At 40.7% G+C, this 25684-nt stretch overlaps 1 protein-coding gene across 2 annotated transcripts in view; it reads right to left on the bottom strand.

Annotated features, from left to right (window-relative positions):
• LOC134350422 (regulator of G-protein signaling 7) overlaps positions 1-25684 on the bottom strand; it is a 514008-nt gene that overhangs the window by 139997 nt on the left and 348327 nt on the right. Inside the window, exon 4 of one of the 2 annotated variants that reach the window (XM_063055597.1) lies at positions 5379-5453. In XM_063055597.1, coding sequence (XP_062911667.1) covers positions 5379-5453 — 75 coding nt within the window. The remainder of the gene's footprint in view (positions 1-5378; positions 5454-25684) is intronic. The other variant, XM_063055598.1, reaches the window with a different exon arrangement.

The raw sequence follows: 25684 nt of genomic DNA on the forward strand, positions 1-25684 counted from the left end.
ACAGGACTGATTTTTGATTGTGTATACCTTGGCACATACTGTAACTTTCTGAACTGGAGAAAATGCTTAAATAGATGGTCTCTGAATGAAACTATCTGTCTGAAATAATGATTCCTAAAGTTATACCTTGGCTAACTGTCAAATGGATAAAGCTGTGATTTGTGATTTATATTAAAGAAGATTTCTGATTTCGTAAGAGGTAGACCAAGGTCATTCCACAGGTGCCACCAGTAATTTGATATGACTTCTTTCAAAGCTCTCTGTGCAACAAGAAGCAGTGAAGGTTTGTATTATGAGGTAAAATAGCAATCCTGGTCCCAATTCAGTCAACAGGGAAACATACAGGTTAATCACAGCATATTGTTGCATCAGAGAGTCTTGCTGACTTAAACACATCAACTTAGAAACTTTCATAAACATCAATACCTATTTATCTATGTGCTAGTAATCCAATCCAGATTATTATCCATGATATGACTGAAATAACATGATTTTTCTACAGTTTGATTTTCAATAGAACAAAATTTCTTGGAAAATTATACACCCCAAAGCCCTGAAATTCTGAAGATAAACTTGGGTTGCTGTTGCAGTTCTCCATTCCGGTCTGTTCTGAGCCTTTGGCCTCTCATATTGTTCCCAGGAAGCTCCCATGCAAGCTCAAGGAATAGCATCCCCTTTTCTGATAGAGCACAGGGCTGCATTTACCTGAGGTAAGTAACCACAATACCAGTTGCAGCGAGTTCACTGCAAGGAGAGGACTGTGGATTATGGAATAAATGGAAGGTGGGTTGGGAGCAGAGGGAGTAACTTGTGGGTGTTGGGTAGATGGAGAGGATGGGGGAAAGTAAAATGATTGATTGATGGGAGCCAGTCAGATCAGAAAAAAAGGGAAGTGACAGAGATAACTGAAAGTTAACAATATCAATGTTCATGCTGTCAGATTGGACACTATCAAGGTGTAGTTTCTCTAATCTGCACCTAAACTAAGCAATGGAGGAGACTGTGAACAGACATGTCAGTGTGGGAATGAGAAGTGGAATTAGACTGGTTGGCCACTGTGAGATCCTAGCCTTGTATGAGTATTCACTCCATGAAGATTATACTCCATGAAGTTATACTTCTGCACTCCACACTTCAGATTTTTTAACGTAGTACAAGTAACATTTTCAGAGCTGTTTGAATGATATGATGCTGTATAAGTGGTCAGAGCACCTACAATCAAATCTATTGTCAGACTGAATTTTAAGTTCCTTAAAAATATATGGCAAAAAAATTTTGAATCAGAATCAGGTTTAATATCACCAACATATATTATGAAATTTGTTGTCTTTGCAGCAGTGGTACAATGCAATATACTGTACATAAAGGTGAATTACAGAACACACACACACACACACATATATATCAAAACAGTTAAATTAAATAAGTAGTGCAAAAATAGAAATAAAAAAGAACTGTGAGGTAGTGTTCATGGATTCAATGTCCATTCAGAAATCGGATGGTAGAGGGGAAGAAACTGTTCCTGAATCGTTGAGTGTGTTCCTTCAGACTTCTATACCTCTCTTCTGATGGTAGCAATGTGAACAAGGCATGAGCTGGGTGATGGGGGTCCTTAATGATGGATGCCACTTTTTTGAGCTCCTTGAAGATGTCCTAGATACTACAGAGTCCAGTGCCCATGATGGAGCTGACTATGCTTACAAATCTGTAGTTTATTTCGATCCTCTACAGTAGACCACCATACTAGACAGTGATGCAGCCAGTTGGAATGCTCTCCACAGTACCTCTATAAAAATTTGTGAGTATCTTTGGTGACGTACTCCAATCTCCTCCAACTCTTAATGAAATATAGCTACTGTTGTGCCTTTATAGCTGTATCGATATGTTGGGTCCAGGATAAACCCTCAAAGATATTGACAGCCAGGAAGATGAAAATGCTCATTTTTTTCCTCTTCTGATGACTCTATGAAGACTCGTGCTTGTTCCCTGGTCTTACCCTACGAAGTCCACAATCTTTGGTCTTACTGATTTTGAGTGCGAGGCAGTATAACCAAAAACTTCCACTGGAAATAATTTCCAAAGGACTTCTTGTTCAAAGAGACAATGCAATTATACTTGGTGGCTCTCTGGTCACTTTTACATTTATGGTGAATGGGATTAAGATCGATCTAAAAGTACTAAGTTCCTTGGTGTAGTGGGTTACATTTTATTGCTGTCTTTATTCAACTGCTGTTATTTGATGATTTCCTGGAACAACATGGTAACAATAAGCCACTAACTAGTCAGGCTACATTCAATTCAGTACTTAATCAACCTGTCACTAAAGTAATGCATGTTATGAACAGAACTCGAATGTTGATCAGCACTATTAGATTGCTAAGGCAGCTAAGATGATTCTAATAATATTGCTATACTTGCATTTATAAATTGCCTTATCAGTTTGCAGTGCACTTTAGACTACGTTATTTCTGAAGCACAGTGATTGCTGCTCTGTGGGTGGATAAACATGGCATGAATTTACACCAGGAATATCCCATACCTACTCATGAGTTCACACTCTAATTAGTGGCAAAAACAAAACCATTAAATAGTGCCATAATGTTACTAATGTCCCACACAAGTTTTAAAAGCAGCTACAACAAAAATGCTCACAGGGATTTTGATTTAATGTGTCGAGTGAGGAGTAACATTCCATTTTTTTCATCCGCTCAACAATCTTGCTTCAGTAAACAATGTTCAGCAGAGGGTAAATGTCCCAAAGCACAACTACCAAAGATTTTACGTTGAACTATATGGACATACTAGGGAAGGTAACCAAATTTCAATAAAGAGTCAAGAAAATGGACAGCCTGAAAGGAGGAAAGGAAAATAATTAAATCAGAAATTTAGAACTTAGACCATGGCAATTGTAGAAAGCCTAAATCTAGACCCTCTACAAGCTTTAGCTGGTGGAGGGTGGTAGAATATATCTGTTACAAAGGAATGTCAATTTATAATGTAAGCTTTAAAGCCGACATGTGGCTCAATCACAAGCCTTCAGATCCACAAGGAGAAGGGAGTGTGGCCAACTCATAAGGTTAGACACGTGAATACACATGATAATGGGTATGGACTGTTGTCAGGAATTTCACCATCTGTCCCTCTTCCAGCAGCCGTGCAGTTGTGCTGGGAGCTGATCATTGTAAATCAGACGTGGAGCTAATCATTGTAAATCAGATGTTCAGCTAACATTACCCAAGGGCTAATTTGCTGAAAGTCTACTTTAAGCACGGGGAGTTGGGAATCAATAGCATGGGAAATCAGGAAACAGATTTCCTCGTTTCAATTAAAGACAGCCAGAACATGTGATGAAGGAAATGCATTAGGTCTGGAGACAAGAAGGATGTTTCAGAATGGTGGAAAGTGACTGCAAGGGTCTTCAGAGAGTGAACCTGCATTTTGTTGGAAATTATGGCCCGGGAGTTTCTATTTCCACTGCAAAAAATAACTTTGTACATCTTAGGAAAAGGACATAGAAAGGATTAAATTAAATAGCTTACCCATGTAATAGGGGAGAGAATAATGAGGGATAATGACTGGTAAATGGTGATGTGGATTGTACTACTGAGGTAACAGGGAACCGCAGACATGGAGCGCAGCAGTGACAACACTCCAGCTTCAGGAACTTCACTAATTGTGTTATAGTGGGCACCATTGTGGTAATAGAAAATTGGAAGCAATAGGGGAGAGAGTCAGAATATAGATTCCCTCATTTTAATTAAAGGCTGCCAGCACCCCTGATAAAGGAAATCACTGGAGAATTGGAGAATGAGGGGAGATTTGATAGAGGTATACAAAATTTAAGGGGTACAGATAGGCTAAATGCAAGCACGCTTTTTTTTCACTGAGTTTGGGTGAGAATAGAACTAGAGATTATAGGTTAAGGGTGATATACTTAACGATATACTTAATAACATTAGGATGAAATACTTAATTGGGAGGGGAGGAGAAGATGGCGGCGCGACGCCGCTCCGAAATGATATCTATATTTATTAAATAGATATGGGGCACAATCCTGATTTGATGGAGTCAGACGTGAGAAGCACGGAGGAACGTCTGGAGAAACTTCTGAAATGCCCGCTTTGCTGCCGCTGCTACTGTGCGATCGAGAATCTCCGGAGGGGAAGGCCCCAAATCCTTGGCTTTGCCTATTGTCTGTTGCCAGGGCCGGGGTCGAAGCGCCCAGCAGAGATGGTGCTCAGTGCTTGGTGTCGGAGGGCTGGTCGGAGGCTCGAAGTTTTCGGATGGACTCAAGAATCGGCTGTAGTCGGGTGCTTCCAGGGTGCTGCATCGGCAAGATTGCGGCACTGGAAGCTCATGGCAGGGAGAATTTTTCTTCCTTCTACCGTCTGCGTGAGATGATGGGACTTTCGAGAGACTTTGAGACTTTTTTTTTACCGTGCCCATGGTCTGTTCTTTATCAGATTACGGTATTGCTTTGCACTGTTGTAACTATATGTTATAATTATGTGTTTTTTGTCAGTTTTTCAGTCTTGGTTTGTCTTGTGTTTTTGTGATATCATACTGGAGGAACATTGTATCATTTCTTAATGCATGCATTACTAAATGACAATAAAAGAGAACTGCGCACCCTCATGATCTAATCTAATCTAATGAGAACCTGAGGGGGAATTTCTTCACCCCGAGGGTGGTGTGAGTGTGGAACGAGCTTCCAGCTAAAGTGGAGGATATGGGTTTGATTTCAACATATAAAAGAAGTTTGGACAAGTGCATGGATGGGAGGGCCATGGAAGACAATGGTCCAGGTACAGGTCAGTGAGACTAGGCAGAATAATAGTTCAGCATGTACTAGATAGGCCAAATGGCCTACTTCTATGCTGTAGTGCTCTATAACTCTGACTCGAGAGCAGAGGAAGGCGCAGAGGACTAAATAAGGCCTGTTGGCATTAGCTGGATATGTTGATATTTACAGCCGCCAAATGATCAAGATGCTGGATGTCAGCGCACATGATGCAACTCATGATGTTAGAGGTAACAAGAAGTCTATAACCTGGACAAAACCTAGTGTACTTCTGTCCTACACTGCCCATTCAACAAGGATGTGTTCCACTTGGCACTGTGCATCAATCGGCTTTCTAACAGAGGAAGTGTCAAGATGTTGCAGTTCATTTGCAATACTGCTAGGGTAAAGATCAAGGACACAGTGACTCGAAAGGCATTGTTCTCTCTTAGCAGAGGCTGTACCAGCTAAGTCAAGCTAAGTAAAATTTCAGGCGATATCAAGGTCTACAAAATAATCAGCTTCAAATTATTTAAGTTACGTCATGCTTTTTGAAATAAATGCTTTGTTCTACTTATCGGATTGTGCATGGATTTACCAGTTTGAATCTCAGTAATTGTACCTTGATCTTCAATGTTCAGATTCTTCAATAGCCACTGGACAATATCTGCACCTGTTAAAGTAAAACAGGAAAGAATGCTTGAATTATTGTCAACCAACTCAATCATGTCTATAGGTTCCATTTGAAAATATGACGCAGTCATGCAGCAACTGTCTATCTTGCCTTTTTTTTTGCTTTGTTACATTAAAATATAACATCCAAGCCAGAATCTGTGTTTTTCTGTTCATCATTTCATACATGATAGATGGGTCAGAAGGCGTCTACTTGGGTCTGAACTTGGGAATGTAGTCTCAGGTTAAAGATCAGCCAGGAGAAATTTATTTACACAGGAAGGAGATAGCTTTTGAACTCTATCTTGAGGGCCATGGATGCTCAGTTGTGGAATGTATTTAAGATGGAGGCTGATGGTGTTTGATCACTTTAAGCAATCAGAGGGCATTGGGAATGAAAAGAAAGGTGGGCCTCAGGCACAGGGTCAACTATGAGTCATCAGCCCATACCCCACTGCAGTTTCCGTTTCACACCTTCCGTCTGCTGTTTGACTGTGCAAGGATCGTGACTTCTAGTCAAAAGGCAAATGTTCAGACACAAAGATGCAAGGAACTAAATTCATCAGATATTTTAAAACTTTAATCTTTTGTTTGTTTATATCGTCAGAGAGTTATTCAACATGGAGAAGGCCTTTCAGCCCTTCATGTCCATGCCAATCGAGGAGTCTACCTGAGTTAGTCCCATTTGCCCCATATACCTCAAAACATTCCCTATCCATATTGTAATTGTACTTGCCTCTACCACTTTTTAAAAGCTGTAATTGTACCTGCCTTGACCACTTCAGCTGGTAGCTCTCTCCATATATCCATTACCTTTTGCATGAAAACTTGTCCCACAGGTTCCCTTTAAATCTTTTCCATTTTCCCTTAAAACTATACCCTCTAGTTTTAGACTCCGAATCTATCTAACATAAACTCCCTAATCTGGGACCATTCACCTTAACTAAGCCCATCATGATTTTATAAAGTCACCCCTCAATCTCCTTTACTCCTCAGAAAACAGTCCCACCCTATGCAGTCTCTCCTTCTAATAAAAGCTCAGGTTCCAGCAAGATCCTTGAGATCTTTTCTGCCCCCCAATTTCTCAGCTTAATCATATCTTTTCTATACTGTACTTACCAGAATTCCACACAAAACTCCAAAAGTGGTCCAACTAACATTTTGTACAGCTGTAACATATCCCATTTCTTGCATTCTGTGCTGACCAAACAATGGAAGTGTGCACTATGCCATCTTCAACAGTTTGTCTACATATACCCTCACTTTCAGAGAACTCTGCACTTGTACCCCAAGGGCTATCTGTTGCACAACTTTACTCAGAGACCCGCTATTCACTGTGTATGTTCCTGCCTTAGTCTGAATTGACAAAATGAGCTAGTTCTCATCTGTCTAAGTTAAATGCCACCTACTATTTTCCTTTGTTCACTTTCCCAGTTAAACTAGCATAACTTTGGGCAACTTCCTTCACTGTCCACCAATTTTGTTGTCATCCACAAACTTGCTAATCATGCACACCTGCATTCTCAAACAAATTGTTGATGTATATGACAAACAACACAAACCCAGCACCAATTCCTGTGGCACACCATGGGTCCCTGGATCTCCAATGTGAAAAAGAACGCTCTGCTACTAGCTGCTTTCAGACCAGCCTACCATGTGGGATCTTGTCAAAGGCCTTGCTAAGGTCGATGCAGACCATGTCCTTGTCAATCCTCCTTGTCATCTAGCTTGTAATGAGCGCCTTCTTAAATAAAGACACATCATTAGCCACCCTCCAGTCCTCTGATACTGCATCCACAGATAACGATACAAAGATTACACATGTCCAAATCTGTGACTACGTTTGTGAATTCCTAATTATTGACCACATGTTCTGGACCCCAGCACAAATTTCAAATGCAACCTTGGCTTCCTTTATAATTGTCTCTAGCTTCTTCCACCATCCAAATGACTTGGGCATTCTTTTTGTTTATTCAGTCATTTTTTGAGGCAAGGATGCTGCTGGCAGGGTCAGCATTCATTGCCCAGCCCCAATTATCCATGAAAAGTGGTGGTGAGCCACTGCCGTTCAACTGGTAAAGCTGGGTAGGGAGCTCTAGGATTTGGACCATGGATTCCCAACATGGGATCCATGGACCCCTCCATTAAAGGTAAGGCTCCATGGCATAAAAAAAAAGTTGGGAACCTCTGCCTTAAACCAAATGACATTAAAAGAATGGCAGCATATTTCTGGGAAAGAATCCTGTGCAACTTGGAGAGGAACCTGCTGCGAGTGGTGTTTCCATTCACCTCTTACCATTGCTCTTTAACCCCAGTACATCTTGCAGATGGTAAACACTGTGGAGGGAATTAACATTCTGAGTGATGGACGGCATGGCAATAGATTGTATTTCTTTGTCTGGATGGTATTGAGCTTCCTGAGAGATACTGGAGGTGCACTCATACAGGCAAGTCACCTGCTGCTGAATTTTGGTCACTGTTCTGTGCAGAGGTTTTGTAGATGTAATGACCACCTTGGAATTTACACAGACAACTCCCACATAAATCAGAGACAGGTTAGTTCTGAGTTTAATCCCAGTTCAAGCACAGGCACATTCCTTTGTCTGTGTTCTTCTGCAGAAGGCACTACAGTTTGCCTTGTACTTCTAAGTGCAGATGGAGCAATGATTTATAGTTGTATGGTTTCCTTACTGTTTCAGTTTCATGTTGACCTTTTAATGCATCCCAGCATCTGATCTGCTTTACTCACTGCCTCTGAGCCGTTGTGCAATTTAATGACGATCAGGGGACCAGATCTCTCTCCTTTTATGGATGCATTTTTCTGTCCACGGTTGCCCTGAAGGATGCCAGGTAGTGACACTCGTAAAAGTAAGGCTTCACACACATATATATTCTTCCAAAAGCTCAGTTTAGCTCAGAAGGTGACACATCAGTTTCAATAACCTCCCACCATTATTGCACAGCAATTGTATAAGAACTGTAAGTGTTCATTTTAAATAATAGGCTGATTACTAAAATCATCACAATATTCAGTTTGCTATCTCTTTCTTTCTGGCAGGTTTTTTATCACATATCCACACGGACTTTGTCATTCTTTTTTCTAATTAACACTAAATGATAAGCGCAGCTTTAAAACTGCAAGGTTCAAAGGATTAACCTCAGAATATTTCATTTCCTGTAGTTTGCTCACCAGATTTGGTAACAAGATGAATTTATTCACTTGCCAAAGCTTTCAAATAAACCTATAATTACAACATTTGGAAATTACGTAGCCAGTGTTGGCTTGTCTCCGCTCTGGGGCTAAAATCATCAACCTGCTTTCTTCTTCCAAGAAAGGTCAGCTCAGCTGCAGGTTGTAAATTTTGTGTGTATATATATCCACACTGTTGGCAAAACCAGATGCCCTAAACGTGGAGACACAAAAGAATACAGATGCTGGAATCTAGAGCAACAAGCAAGGTGGAGGGGGAACTCTGTGGGTCAGGCAGCATCTGTGGAGGGAAATGGGTGGTTGAAGTTTTGGATCGAGACCCTTCATCTGGAGTAGATGTGCTGTTTTATGATAATCCAGTACTTTTATGTTCATTATTACTAATCCTATCTTTTTATTAGAATATAGAACAGTACAGCACAGGAACAGGCTACTTGGCCCACAATATTGTGCCGTACCAGCTAAAAGGAAATTAAAAATGCCCAAACACCCATTCCTTCCACCTACACCATGTCCACATCCATGTCTTTCCATCTTCCTTACATCCATGTACCTACCCAAAGGTTTCTTAAAAGCCTCTAATGTATTTGCCACACCAAGCAGTGCATTCCAGGCATCCACAACTCTCTAATTAAAAAACTTAACCCTCACATCCCCCTCTTCACCTTCAATGTATGCCCTCTGGTATTAGACATTTCAAACCTGGGAAACAGATACTTTCTGTCCATTCTAACTATGGCTCTCATAATCTTGTAAATCTCTGTCAGATCTCCCCTCAGCCTCCAGCACGCCAGAGGAAAACAACCCAAGTTTATCCAGCCTCTCGTGATAGCACATGCCCTCTAAATCAGGGAGCATCCTGGCGAACCTCTTCTGCATCCTCTCCAAAGCCTCAACGTCCTTCCTATCGTGTGTATGCAATACTCCAGACGTGGCCTAACTGGAGTTTTATAAATTTGCAGCATAGCCTTCTGATTTTATTTTTTATTCAGAGAAATGGCACAGCAACAGGCCTTTTCGGGCCATTGGGCCCACGCTGCCCAATTACACACGCTGCCCAATTACACATGCGACCAATTAACCTACTAGCCTATACATCTTTGGAATATAGGAGGATGCTGGAACATCTGGAGGAAATATATGTGGTCACAGGGAGAACATACAAACTCCTTATATGCCGAGGCGGGAAACGAACCTGAATTGCTGGCGCTGTAAAGCATTACGTTAACCGCTACACTACTGTGCCAACCCTGCATTGGATTTCTTGAATCTGAATTCCCCGCTTGCTGATTGGGATTCAGATTCACATTCCCAGATCTATAAAGTAGTCAGTTAATCAATATCTTACCATACACAGCTGATTGAGACTTTCAAAAATAATCTGTTTCAATAAGTATTTAATGCTAAATCATTCCCAGGTTGAGGGAAAAGGTGAAAGAACGGAAATGTCTAGATTGCTTCACAAAGAACTCTTTCTGTCTAGTCTATGATTCCAGTGGAAACTTAACACTGTTATAAAATCAGTCATGAGAGAAAATCAAGCAACATACATCAAAGTTGCTGGTGAACGCAGCAGGCCAAGCAGCATCTATAGGAAGAGGTGCAGTCGACGTTTCAGGCCGAGACCCTTCGTCAGGACTAACTGAAGGAAGAGTCCTTCAGTTAGTCCTGACGAAGGGTCTCGGCCTGAAACGTCGACTGCACCTCTTCCTATAGATGCTGCTTGGCCTGCTGCGTTCACCAGCAACTTTGAGGTATGTTGCTTGAATTTCCAGCATCTGCAGAATTCCTGTTGTTTATGAGAGAAAATCATCTGGATAAAGTGATTCCTTTTGAATATCAGGATATCAACAGAAGTTTACTGTCAAATTAAGGAACTGATATTGTGAAGACTGGTTGACATTTAACAAGCCAAACAAGATATTAAAATCAGTAGTTGCAGTTGCTGCAGTTAACATTGATATCCATGACCAGTATGGTCTTATTTCTGTTCAGTTGTTGTGACTCCTGCTGAAAGACTAAATATCTCCTGTGGACAGAACTGCATCAGCTGTGATGATCTCTTAAATCTCATAGCTTGCCGGTATCACTTAATCTGGATGGATGAGGCAGTGCTTTTCAGATAGTGTTTTAAAAGAGCACTTTAAAAAAAAATTCATTGAAATAAATGGCTGCAAGCATTGATTAAGTAAAAAATGATCATGCAAATACTTCAGCCTAAGAAATATAAAAATACCTTGCAAAAGCCTTAGGAATAAATAACTACCTTGAAACATAAAACTCAGTATTCAGATCAAAATATTGAAAACAGAACAGACACCATGGATTCTGTATTTCAATGGAAATTTCAGAGACTTGTTCTGGACTAAACTTTAGTTCTCGCTACTACCATCGGGCAGGAGGTACAGAAGCCTTCGGCTCCACACCACCAGATTTAGGAACATCTATTACCCTATAGCCATTAGGCTCCTGAACTTGGGTAGATAACTTCATTCAGCTCTATTCTGAACTGATCAGATTCACTTTCAAAGATTCTTTATGACTTATGTTCTCAGTTTTATTATTTTTGTTTGCAGAGTTTGGCTTATTTTGCACATTAGTTGTTTGTTAGTCTTTGTCTATGTATAGTTTTTTTCATAAAATTCTACTGTATTTCTTCAATTCCTGTAAATACTTGCAAGAAAATGAATTGCAAGGTAGTGCATGGTAACCTATGTATGTTGATAATAAATTTACTTCAAACTTTTTTGTGACCCTTATTTCACAGTCATGATCCTGACATAGAAGCTTCAATTTTGATCAGTGGTGGGGCAAGGATCCAGTATAAATGATATGGACAACAGACATGGTGTAAAGTGGTCTAGAGGGGTGGTCAGAGTTTCACCTGGAAATGATGGTTAACTCAATTTGCTAGGGGAAAATGGATCCTGCAGCACTGAGAAATAAACAAGGACTATGCAATCCAGTTTTGAGGCATCTGCACTTTGTAAAATATGGATAGTTAAAAACATTTTGACTTACTGATGTAGTTCTCCTGGTACATTTTGTTGGAATGAACAATTCTGCTAAAACTACAGTATTGTGTTCCTGCATATACATTTTATCATAAACAGAGCAACTTGAATATTGAAAATTAACGCTCTACAAATAATTATTAGTTACCAGATGCAGGAACATGACTTTGCTCTTTTTCTATGGTAATTTTTACACCATTTTACTGAAGGTTTGCCTATTCAGTTATTCCTCAGTCAAGAAAGCAGATTTGTTGTCTGAAGTAAGCTTTTGCTAATATACAGTACATGCAGTACTCTTTCAGTCAGCACACTGTGAGTTATGAATTTCTATTTAGTGAAGGAGGTTCAGTTCTATTTTTGGTATATGGAGCAGTTCTTATACATTTTTTAAATAAGTCGGTCTATAGGGAACCGTATTGTAAATTTCCAGATTGAATCCTTTAATGGCTCAGTTACACTGCTCTCCTTCACAGGCCTTGCTCCTGGTGGATTGACAGATTGCAAGATTAATGACTGTGATCTCATCACCACTGATTTATACTGGAGCAGCTCTCAGTCCGTTGCCAGGAAACTCTATCATCAATGTACGATACTGTTCCAATGCAATACACACACAAAATGCTGGAAGAACTCAGCAGCTCAGGCAACATCTATAGAAATGACTAAACAGTTGATGTATAAGGCCGAGACCTTTCATCAATCCTGATGAAGGGTCTTGGCCTAATATGTCGATTGGGTTTCTAGCATCAGCAGAATCTCTTGTGTTTATGATTTACTGTTTCAATGTGTTTCTTTTTTTTAAATTTTGGATGCTGCCAGGTAGACTTAACCCTGCCAGTCTTAACCCTCCCATCTTCCCATTTTTTTAAATTGCTCAAGCTTACTTAATTTGTTTTGTAAAATTAGCCAATGATATAACTGTAAAAGCCTGCGGCCTTTTTATATCCAGTTGATACTCCTTGTTAGCCTCCTGTTATAAAGTGTTAGAAATGTTTTGAATGTGAAATAATGTTTTCACTTGGCATAAGACCAGTTACAATTTCTAATTTTACAGATTTAATCACAACAGCAGATGCCTACCTCAGTTGGAAGCTTATTGAAACTTGACAACAGTTAATTACAATTCTTTGTTAAAAAAGCACATATTTAATTTTCACTTTCCCATTTGATTATGCACAAAGTGAATTAGTTTAATATAACATGTTTGCTTAACTCTTAACACTGATAGTCACAAGCTGTGACTGATTTTCACAGCAGACTTTGGTGTACAGATGAGCACCAGCCCTATTGTAATTGCCTGGCCAACATATGTAAATGTAAGTCCCCAATTTATTAGTGATCTTCATGTGTGAGAATTCATGTATCAAATTTCTGAGGAATGCTTGACTGTACAATAGGCATTAAAACCTTGAGCTTTAGTTAATTAACTTTTCATAGGATAGCTTAAAAACAGAATCAATATTGTCTTAGGCACTAAGATGTTAATTTTGAACAGGTTGATGCCTCTGTTGGAGTGAACATGGAGTGAAGTAAGTGTTTATTGCCTAATATGTTATCCAGCAGGCAAGAAACCAACAGGAAAGTTGTAACATAATCTCACTACGATACTTCTACAGTTGACTGAGTACATTAATGAAAAAAATTGACAAACTAAAGCCAAGAACTGCAAGAGATTATCTGAAAGAAGTCTCTAATATTGTGAACGGCTATAAAAGAATTTTTTAAAAATCAACATAACCCTTTGACAGACCCACAAATCTTAACCTCATGCCTGTAAAACTGGGCTTTCTGTGACAGCCTACTGCTGAATTAAACATGTATTTGTTTATTTCTGTAAACTCTTTCCACCAGCTGTTGGTCCTTTTCCAGTATTCGTCTTTCCAAACGACAAGTACATTTACCAGGTCAATTGCAAGTCATAAATGGTAGGCATTATATGAATGTACAACATGATAAATCTGAGTCCTGTAAGTTTTAGTGGGCTGCTGAGGGGCTTACACCGAGATTTACAGAACACATGCATAAGAGCAAGACAAAAGAATGGATCAGGTCATCAGATGTCTGCCATGTCCTGGCCAGTTGAGGGAGGGAATGACTGATACCTCGAGACCTCTAGACCACCTATGGAGATAGGTCTCAAGGTTTCCAGTATCTGCGGAATCTCTTGCGTCAGCACCTATGCAACTCTGCTCAATGAAATGGACATCTAGCCATGATGTAGAAAATTCTGCCTCCAAGTTATGTGAGGTCATCACAAATCAAACCACTTGCCTGTATGAATCTAACTCCAATGACAAACAAGGAACTTGGCAGTGTCTGGGAGAAAGCCTACGGCTTGATTGGCACCCAATCCATCACACTGTAACTACTGTGTGTCCTATCCACGTAATATACCACATTAACTTGCCAAGATTTCTTTTTGAATCTCTCCTGAAACAGTGACCTCTACAGTCTTAAAGGACCAGGGTAGACGCTTGTCTGTAAATTCCTCTTCCAGCACCACTCAATCCAGGGTTGGAAATAAATCACCATTCCTTCATTTTGCTGTGTCTAAATCCTGATGTTCTCTAGCCCAAAGCACTGTGGGACCACCTTCACCAGGAGGACTGCAGTAGTTCAAGAATACAACACATCTTTGCCTTTACAAGGGCAGATAAAGCTGAGCAATAAATACCAATCTTTTCACCAATACCACAGAAACAATGAAAAGAAATATCCTGTGGGAGTTAACTACATCATGGGAACCAACCACTCCTCAACTGTCTCTGGATATTTATCTCTCTGCCTTAGTAATGCAGCCAGCATAACCAATGACCCCAGATATTCTCTCTTCTCCGCTCTGCCATCAGGCAGAAGGATACAAAAGCCTAAAAGCATATACTACCAGGTTCAATGACAGCTTCTATCCCTCTGTCATCAGACTCTTGTACAGACCTCTTGTATGATAAGTTGGATTCTGTACCTCATAATATACCTCATTATGATCTTGCACTTCACCATTTACCTTCATTAAACTTACTAGTAGCCTTTACACTTTATTCTGCATTTAGTTATTGTTTCACCTAGTTCTACCTCAATATATTCTGTTCTGTTCGAACAGAATGCAAGACAAACTTCTCACTGTACCTTGGTACACATGACAGTAACAAACCATTACCAATACCAATACTGAAGGTGTAGCAGGACCCTTTGTGATGGTGGCTGAAAAAAGTTTAGACAGTCACTATTCTGGAGTTGGTTGCCATCTTGCCAATTATCATAGAAGGCCTGGATTGTGAAAACCCGGCTGGAAGATGAATCTCAAGGTTTATACAGTATGCAGTATATACTTTGATAGTAACTGTATTTTGAACTTTGACCTTTGCTGTTCTCTCTGAGTAAGATAACATGCTTGCCACCCTCACATTCCATCCCTCTTCCTGTGCATGTGACAGAGTCAGGAAGTCAGCTGAGCCAGATAGCTGAGCCATTGCTGAAATTCTGCAGGCCACAGCCAAGCCTTCAGAGTAGCTCTTCTCAAAATGGCCTGCTAAAGCCAATTTCAGGAGCCTTGACTGGATGCCTAAATTTGTAGTAGCTCTGAATTAATCAAGGCAGTAATTAATGCAAAGACTGGAGCTCTGCAACAAAGTGCATTTTTATTTCTATATTGATTTGATAATTGATATCCCATCAGGCACCAAAGTCCTGTCCCTTGTTTCTCTGCATTAGTATTGGTTAATTAGGCCATGTAATATACTGTGACGTTTTGAGGTGGAGCGTGGTCGACAGCCCGCCCATGCATTTCTAATGACCAGTACTGTTTATTGTTCTTGTGTTAAAATGCTTTTGTGAGGTTATGGTGGGAAGTTCCAGTTTGTTTATTCTTACATTTTAGCTTGGGTTACACGGTTATTTGCTTGTGTATTTGTGGGTCATCTTAACTGTAACCGGGGTGTGTGACGGTCACCTCCTCCGTCTGTGTGAGACATTTGGGTTCACTCTCCGGGTCATGGTGCCTGGTCTGTTTTGTGTTTATCACAATAAAACGGTTGTTGAGTTAAGGAGCTTCCTCGTCTGTCATTATAATGGACCAAATGCTCGCCACAATACTATATCCATGGCAACATCTTGAGATCTCGACAACGTTCACCAGAACAGATGAGCAATGCCTGATAGAAATAGAAAGTACAATGAAGATGATTTAACCAGAATATTCATTGATGATGAGAATTGCTGGTAGGTTTACAAGCATACTCAGTTCTTATTTCTCAATATCTCCCTTTATGGAGGTCTGCCACTGCAATTGACTCCTTTGCAGCTAGAGTCACAAACGATTATGGAGAATCTGGAGCCTCCATTAGTATATTGTGACAGAATTATGCCTGCACATTCAGATGTTTCCAGTGGCCTTGCCCAGTCAGAGGCTTGGGTTTGGCTCTCATTGCCTTCACTTTGCATTTTAAAGCAGTTTTCTAACTCATATTGTATACTGGGTTGAAGAGAAGGGTGATTCAGGACTGGAGCTGGATAAAAACACCACTGTGAATACCAGAGCATTGTGCATAGATCTGTCTGTGTTCTACATCATTACTCACCAGCAGCTCTCTGACTGAATGGCAGTTCTGGCATCTACTGAACTTCAGTGCCTGCTCATCTGGACATGTCCTAACTACCGTCAGTGACTCTGCTTCCACCACTCACTCAAGCAGGGCATTCCAGGTACTCACTGCTCCCTGGGTGAAAAAAAACTCAGATCTTCTCTAAACATCTTACCACTTACACTAAATCTATGATCTCTTTGCATCCTCTACTCCTGGAAAACTAATCTAGCCTTTTATTAAACTGGAATATCCTCTCCTTCTCCTCCAAAATGAAATACAACATCCTGGTGAATCTTCTCTGCATTCTCTCCAAACTGCCATATACTTCTCATAGTGTGTTGGCCAGAACTACATGGAGTCTACCTCAGCTACCTCAACTACCTCTGGCCAATGATTTATTAATGAGGAGCATACTGCCTTGCCCATTGTGCTCAAAGTCAGAGTCAAAGTAAAGTTTATTATCAAAGTATATATGTCACCATACACAACTCTGAGATTCATTTTCCCACAGGCATACTCAGCTAATCTGTAGAATAGTAACTATAACAGGATCAATGACAGATCAACCAGAGTGCAGCAGGCAACAAACTGTGCTAATGAAAATATAAATAAATAGCAATAATAACAAGTACATGAGATAATGAGACAGAGTCCTTAAAGTGAGATCATTAGTTGTAGGAAACATCTCAATGTTGGGGCGAGTGAGTGTAGTCATCCCCTCTTATTCAAGAGCCTGATGGCTGAGGAGTAGTGACTGTTCTTGAACCTGGTAGTGCGAGTCCCGAGGCATTTGTACCTTCTACCTGATGGCAGTAGCAAGAAGAGAGCACGGCCTAGCTGGTGGGGATCTCTGATGAGGAATGCTGTTTTCCCACGACAGCATTTCATGTTGATGTGCTCAGTGGCTTTACCCATGATCTGCTGGGCTGAATCCATTATCTTTTGTATGATTTTATGTTCAAAGGCATTAGTGTTTCCATACCAGGCCATGATGCATTCAATCAATATACTCTCCACTACACGCCTATTGAAAATGCCAAAGTTTCAGAAGTCACGCCGAATCTCCACAGACTCCTAGGGAAGTAGAGACATTGCTGTGCCTTCTTCGCAATTGTACTTATGTGCTGGGTCCATGACAAATCCTCCAAAATAGTAACACTCAGGAATTTAAAATTGCTAAGCCTCTGCAACTCCGATCCTCCAGTGAGGAGTGGGTCATGGGCCTCTGGTTTCCCACTCCTGAAGTCTACAGTCAGTTCCTTGGTCTTGCTGACATTCTGAGAGGTTACATTGTGAGTGATACACCAATCAGCCAAATTTTCAATCTCCCTCTTGTATTCTGATTCATCACCACCTTTGATTTGGCCTATGACAGTGGTATTGTCAACAAACTTGAATATGGCATTGGAGCTGTGCTAAGCCATATAGTCATAGGTGTAAAGCAAGGACAGCTGAGCTGTAATTGATAAAGAGCATCCTGATATACCGTATGCATCTTTGCTGTCCAGATGTTCCAGGGTTGAGTGAAGAGCCAACGAGATAGCATCCGCTGTGGACCTGTTGCTCTGGTGGGCGATTTCCTGACTAATGAAGTCCGGTATCCCATTTGCCTTTTTTTTTAACCATGTTATCTATCTCCTCTGACAATTTCAAGGGCCTTTGGGCTTGACTTCAAGGTCCCTCTGTTCCTCAATACTCCCCATGATCTTATCTTTCATTGTGCATGTCCGAGCCTTATCTCTGTTCCCAAAATGCAACACCACATATTTAACAGGATTAAGTTCCATCTGTCATTTTGCTGCCCACTAACACACTGATACCATCCTGGAGCCTAAGACTGTCCTCTTAGTCTATGGGGAGTGAGTCGCCTACGCACATTCCTATTTGCAAGTTTTTGTGTTTATCTTCTTGTCTTAAAGTTGCAGGTTTCTGGATTCATTCTTCACAGTTGCCAATCTCAGACGGAACAGTAAACCTATGCAGCTGAAGCAAATATTACCCAGGGTAGATATTGTACCCTGCCATCAAAAAACAGAAGTTCATCTATCAATATCTGCTCATACGGCAGTATGGCAGTGGGTCGGTAGGGGAGCGGGGGGAGCGGCTGCTGCATGATATGGGAATTACGGGATCAATGTTAAAAAGATATCACTTGCAAGCATTTAAGTACAATTTATCCCAATGCATCGGCTGTTGAAAACTATTATGGAGCTGGAACTGTTATTTAACTACTCTTTGCTACATGATTCGTTGTTAGGTGCCTTGTACTGTTGAACCAGGGATACAGCAAGTCATTTTAATATGTGTAAAATTATTAAGGATTATTATTTGATTACAGCTTCATTCTTTGGTATAAGTGAGCAAATTAAAGTCATCGAGGCAAAGCAATTTTCATTAATTTTGCGTCAATTCATTTTCAGCACCAGAAGGTGCTTCATAAATTGAGGCTTAGAGAATGAGAGCTATTAAAGCCTTTATTTCTTCAACCACAGTATACAGTTTCTGACCACTGCTGCATATACATTGCAGGGCAAAATTGCTGCTTAATTAAAGTCCCTAAAGTTCAATTCATATTACAAAGCTATTAAGTTAGTCAGTACCTAAGAGTTGAATTAAAGTGGTGTGCTGAGGAAGTTTTTACCCTGTGATTGTTAAACATCCTTCTCCTTATGCAGTTTCTCAGAACTCAGGATGGCTTGATTCCACTTAATCATGCTTCCTCCTGGTTCTCCTGTGACCCTTGAGCCCAATAAGGGAATCTCAAACTTTTCCAGAACTGGGGCGAGAGCATGTGTCAGGATGGGCAGGTGGGCAAGAAGGTGTGCTCTTTATGATGATTACACAGGGCTTATAATGTTTCAATGCGTAGACTCGGGGTTCTCAATACGATACGTTCCAGCACAAGACTGCAATATCAACAAACAGCTTCGGCTAGCTATTTTGTTGAAATAGCTCATAGATGATTTTTATACGATGTGCTGATCAATACACAAGGATACGAGCCCCCAAATAACCTCAATGTGCCTAATTCCCAGCAGATCAAATGGCTAGGTTAGGGCTGGAAAATTATACTTGCAAAGTCTTAAGGGACAAAGGTTGTTACAGTTATATTAGGTCATCAAGAGAGCATGCCTGGAGAACAGTGAATCATTTTTCTGTAATTACAAACGAAGATTAATTGCCATAGGTGGAGTGCAGTGTAGTTAAGATTCACCAGAGAATTTTCTGAAATTGCATGCTTGTCATATGAGGATACAATGGGTGTACTAAGTCACTTGGAAGGAGAGGAGACCTCATTGACAAGAATAGCAAAACCAAAAGGGCATAGTTTTGAAGTGAGTTTTAAATGGGATCTAATTTCATTGGTCCACATTAGCACTGAATCCTTCTAAGCCTTGTCTATTTAAATATTTATCACCAACTCCTGTGACAGTGAATTCCAGGTAACGATCACAGTCTGTGTAAAAATACCTGACATTCAGATTTGCATTTAAACCTATGAAGGAGCAATGCTTCATATTCCACTTAGGTAGCCTCCAACTTGACGGCATGAACATCGATTTCTATAACTTACAGTAATTTTTCTCTTTTTCTACTCCCCTTTCTGGATACCATCTCATCCCGTCTGTTCTCCTTACCTGCCCATCACATCCCTCTGGTGTCTCTGGTGTCCCTCCTCCTTCCCTTTTTCCCATGGTCCACTATCCACTCTGGTTAGACTCCTTTTTTTTTTAGCCCTTTAACTCATCCTGATATCACCTCTCAGCTTCTTACTTCATCCCCTTCCCTCTCCCCACCTTCTTTTTCAGGCTTCGGCTCCTTTTGTTTCAATAGACAATAGGAAATAGACAATAGGTGCAGAAGTAGGCCATTCGGCCCTTCGAGCCAGCACCGCCATTCACTGTGATCATGGCTGATCATCCACTATCAGTATCCAGTTCCTGCCTTATCCCCATAACCTTTGATTCCACTATCTTTAAGAGCTCTATCCATCTCTTTTTTGAAAGCATCCAAAGAGTTGGACTCCACAGCTTTCTGGGGCAGAGCATTCCATATATCCACCACTCCCTGGGTGAAAAAGTTTTTCCTCAACTCCATTCTAAATGGCCTACCTCTAATTCTTAAACTGTGGCCTCTGGCTCTGGACTCACCCATCAGCGGGAACATGCTTCCTGCCTCCAGCAGGTCCAATCCCTTAATAATCTTATATGCTCAATAAGATCCCCTCTCAGCCTTCTAAATTCCAGAGTATACAAGCCCAGTCGCTCCAATCTTTCGACATATGACAGTCCTGTCATCCTGGGAATTAACTTTGTGAACCTACGCTGCACTCGCTCAATAGCAAGAATGTCTTTCCTCAAATTTGGAGACCAAAACTGCACACAGTACTCCAGGTGTAGTCTCATCAGGGCCCTGTACAGCTGCAGAAGGACCTCTTTGCTCTTATACTCAATCCCCCTTGTTATGAAGGCCAGCATGCCATTAGCTTTTTTCACTGCCTGCTGTACTTGCATGCTTGCTTTCAGTGACTGATGTTTCCAGTCCATATAAAAAGCCTTGCTTCAAAACATTAACTGTGTATTCCCCTCCACAGATGCTGGCTGACCTAATGAGTTCCTCCAGCAATTTGTGCATGTTGCTGAACATTTCCAGCATTGGTAGAATATCATGTGTTTCAGGTTTGCACAATAGGTCCTTTGATGGGGTGTTGCATTTCCACCACTCACTCACTCACTCACTCTGAAGGGGGATCTTATTTCCTTGGTCAGAATCTTATAAAATCCCTTCCCTGAAATCCAATCTAATTCTGGCCAGCAAAATTTAACTTGAAACAGTAGAAAACATTTGGCAAGGGGAAAGCAACCTTCAAGTATTCTAGTCCTGCATATGCCAAGTATGATCAGGACTTTCAGCTTTTTGGCAGATGGTGATATTTTTCTAATATCACTACCAGCGGAGGCACAGTAGAGTCACGGTTAGTGCAATTACTATACAGCGCCAATGATCACCAGTCAGGGTTTTACTGTCTGTACGTTCCCCTTATGACAGCATGGGTTTCCTCCGGGTGCTCCGGTTTTCTCCCAGATTCCAAAGATTAGGAATCTTTGGAATCTGGGAGAATCTGGGGTTATGGAAAGTAAGTGGTTGCATGCTACATTGGTGTGGAAAGAGTGGCCCCACCATGGGCTGCTGGAGCACAATCCTCGCTGATTTGATTTGACACAAAATGTAGTATTTCACTGTATGTTTCAATATAGTACAGTATATTTGACAAATACAGCTAATCTTTAATCTTCAATTTTAATAATTAATCTCATTTTCTTTTGTGTCTCCATTTTCCAATATTTTGTCTCTACCAGACATTACTTTAAATATTCATGAAATCTTCAAATGATTTCAGCATTTCCCATATTTCATGTGATTGGAATATGGAATTTGCTAAGACTGTAAGGCTAAAAAAAAAATTACTTTCTAGTCATTATTGGCACCATAACACACATGCCTCAGAATGCAAATCTGCACACTGGTGCTAAGCATACTATTGTAGCTGAATTGGTTCACAGTAGTCTCCGAAATGTACTTAATGGGATACATTTTAGAAAGAGTCAAACACATTGTCGCTGCTATAATGTGCATGTGGCTCTGCAAATTGACTTGGCCCATGGTTTGCATTTTAACCATAGAAGGCAAAGTAATTGGAACAAGCAAATAATATCTCAACGGAGAGAAGATTCCTTGGTTGAAAACGTCTCTGTGCCTATTAATGAATAAAGTAGTCAAAAGTAAATTGATGTAACCGATGAGGAGGAGGTTAGCCTTTAGTCAGCAAGCCCTAAGCTTCACAATTCTCTCTCTGACTCTCTCCAATCAACCACCTCCATTTTCACCTTTACAATGACTCTAAAATCCACCTCATAGGATAACTGTTTGGTTGCCTGTACTGCCATCTGTACTTGCGACTCAGTGTCAATTTTACCTTGACAGTGTTGTTCTGAGAGGTGATTTGATTCTTTATTGTTATTGTATCAAGCCACTGTATAAATGCAATGCTGTTGTCGCAGTGTTGTTCCACTGGCTTAATCCAATTAAAATCTTATCCTTTCTCAGCCTCCAGAGGTGCTTTCAACCCATAGCAGCAGAAAGAAGCAAAAAGTTTGGAATTTGGCAGAATTCAGTAATTGATGATCCAGATTCACATAACAGTATATTACTGTGCCAATCATAGTTTTACTGACTGGATCCCACAATATTTGCATTTGTAATTATTTCTAGCAGTGTACTAGAACATTGCAAAATGGTGTTTAGCATTCTCTTACTTGCAAGGTGTTTAAGCTGAGTGTATAATATGCTTTATTATTTCACTGTGATATTAATGGCCTGTGAGTAAGGTAAGTTACCCACTTAGTCATCAGTCCACCGACAAAAGTGCTCATATTGTACATTTACAAATTGGGCTGCAGGGAGCCTGGTTTCTAGCAGATAAGCCGCCTCTGTGCTTTTGCTACATGAGGAATGAAGGGGAAAATCCTCAGGAGTAGAAAGTGCTAAACCTGCTCTGATCGTAAAAGCAAAGCAGTTACCTTAAAGAGCTCAAACTTGAAACTCTCATGAGCAATTTGCCAATGAATGATCCAACATACATCAAGACTCTCCCATGGGTTTCATTTACCTTGAGGCAGCAAGCTCTAGGAACTAAGTCTAGATGAAGACAAATAGGAGATCTTAAAAGAACATTTTGAAACTTGAAACACACTGGATTGACTGCTAACCACTCGGATGTTATGAGGGTACTTTGTACATCCAAATGTTTCTTTAAGCTAGGTTAAGTTTTTTTTTAATTGGTGAAGAAGGAACTCAGGGGATCAGAAATGTTGCAATGACAGGCCTCAAGTTCCCAAAGGCAAAAGCCTCGAAAGCAAGGGTTAAAATTATTTTTGTATTTCCCCTCTGGGTCAATTTGAGCTTCTTGCATCTTTCGAATGCCATTGCCCACTCTAGAAGCTTGATCACAGCGGTAGGGGATATAGCTGAACACCTCTCAGATCTGCCGCTGCGTTCTGATTTCCTCTTGATTGAATTTAGTTACAAAGTTCCACACAAAAAGAGCCGACTGAAATTATGTTACAGAAATAGAAATGTGTGATTTAAAATACTGGGGTTTGAAGCCAATTTGTTGAAAGTAAAGGTTGGTATAATCAGTCCTTTTGGAGTCTTAGTGATTCTAACAATAGCCATGGGTTACTCAGCAGGATTCAAAAACTTCAGAAGAAAGAGAATAAATTTAACATGGATGGTAAGTGGAGCCTCTGGCCAGGACTAACCTGACTGTCAATTTATATTCTCAGAGGGAGTCTGTCAGCAGTTGGAGTGATACTTTAAGATCACAAAGATAACAACAAGGGACTGTAATAGACCACTTGGAAAAGGTAATGAAATACATATGGAAATGGAGACAGAGACTGGATGAATGTAATTATAAAATGGTGAGTTGTACCTGAAAGTGTATTGGCTTTAAAAAAAAAGAGTTGAAAAGAACTCTAAAAGGAGAGCTAAAATATGATTAGCATTGGAGCTGGACGTTTTGTCCCAACTATGCTTTTCAACGAGACACTACCTTACCTCTAACTCCAGATCATGTTCTGATGATCATTATCCAAGAACCTAAGGTTACATTACATAAACACAATCTCTCTATCAGCTCCCTCAACAGTACACTGCCCATGCTGTTTGATGTCCAGAATGGGAGAGGTATTCTTTCTTCCTGTTAAACTTTGGCAAAATGGCACAGATTCCATCCCATTGCCAAACATTGAACCAGGCTACTCACAATCTCTAAACAGGCTTTTACCCCCAAGTTGAATGAGACTAGATCTAGCGGTTATAGTTTAGGGCAAAAAGAAAAATATTTAAGGGGAATCTGACGGGGATCTTTTTCACTCACAGGGTGATGTGCGTGTTGAACAAGCTGCCAGTGTAAGTATTGGATGCAGGTTCATTGGATGTGGTCTAGTGTAGTTTTGTGTTGTTTCAGGTAGTCTAGTGTAGTTTTGTATTGCTTCATGTAGCACCATGGTCCTGGAAGAACGTTGTTTCATTTTTACTGTGTACTGTACCAGTAGATATGGTTGAAATGACAATAAAAGTGGCAACTTGACTTGACTTCATTAAGTGAAGGCTGGATAGGTACATGGGTGAGAGGGGCATGGAGGCTATGGTCCAGATGAGGATAGATTGGACCAAGCAGAAAACAAGACAGGCAAGGACTAGATGGGCTGAAGGACCTGTTTCTGTGCTATAGTGCACAGTCTCAGAATAGTAGAACATCCCTTTCAGAAGGAAGAACCTCAGAATAGAAGGACATCCCTTTAGAACAGGAAGAACTTCTTTAGTGAGAGGATGGTGTATCTGTGAATTCCGTTGACTCTGTCAGCTGCGGGGGTTGATAGGCTTTATATTACTACAGGCGTCAAAGTTACGGAGGGAAGACAGGAGTATGGGGTGAGAAGGAACATAAGTTGCCCATGATCGAATGGCCTACTTCTGCTCCTACGTCTGTTGGTCTCTTGGTCTTCTGATTCCAAGCCTTGGAACAGAGCATCATACTCTTCTTCAAGGTGGCCTGTAATTTCAGCACTGTAATGCTACTTTCTCTGCCCGAGACCTCTCTTCTTGCTGCCCACTCCCAAAATGACACATTTGAACTCTCTAGAGGCTATTCAAGTACCCATTTGGTTAACCTTCATCTTTCATAGGCTTCAAATATCGAAGACCTAATTGACCATACCCTTTGCTTTATTAAGAACAGTTCATCCTTCACTCTGTCCGCACTCATCTGCATTGCTTTTGTCCCCTAAACAGGTTAAAATGGTCATGCCTTGGACTTGTCTTAGTAACCTGCTCCTGTCTTGCAGTCAGTTAAGCACACTCTGATTAGTAACCACATCCTACAATGTTCTCAGCTCTGGAAGTGCCTTAAAAAAAAACTGCCGCTTATTGTCAGCTTAGTCTGCCTGCACTGAAGGGAAGTCATGGAAGCTCAGGGAGAGAATGTGGGCACAACCCTTCTCTTTAGCACTGGCAGTACAGACATTATACAGAATACTGCGTCTACATTTATAGAGTCATGCAGTATGGGAGCAGATAAGTTGGCCCAACTCATCCATGCTGACCCAGATGACCATCTGGGCCATATCCCTCTAACCTAGGTCTTCCCAACCGTTTTTATGCCATAGGCCCTGACCATTAAATGAGGGCACCATTGACTCCAGATTGGAAACTGCCGCTCTGACCCTTTCCAAACATTCCCTAAACTAAGCCTATTCCAAACCTTCCCTAACTCTACATTTGAGACTTTAAAGGATGTGTTATGCACAGCAATGGCAGAATTTCAGCAGGGCCTGAAGAAGCAACCAGGCATGAGGAA

The sequence above is a fragment of the Mobula hypostoma genome, chromosome 8 (genome assembly GCF_963921235.1).
Source record: "Mobula hypostoma chromosome 8, sMobHyp1.1, whole genome shotgun sequence".
Taxonomy (NCBI): domain Eukaryota; kingdom Metazoa; phylum Chordata; class Chondrichthyes; order Myliobatiformes; family Myliobatidae; genus Mobula; species Mobula hypostoma.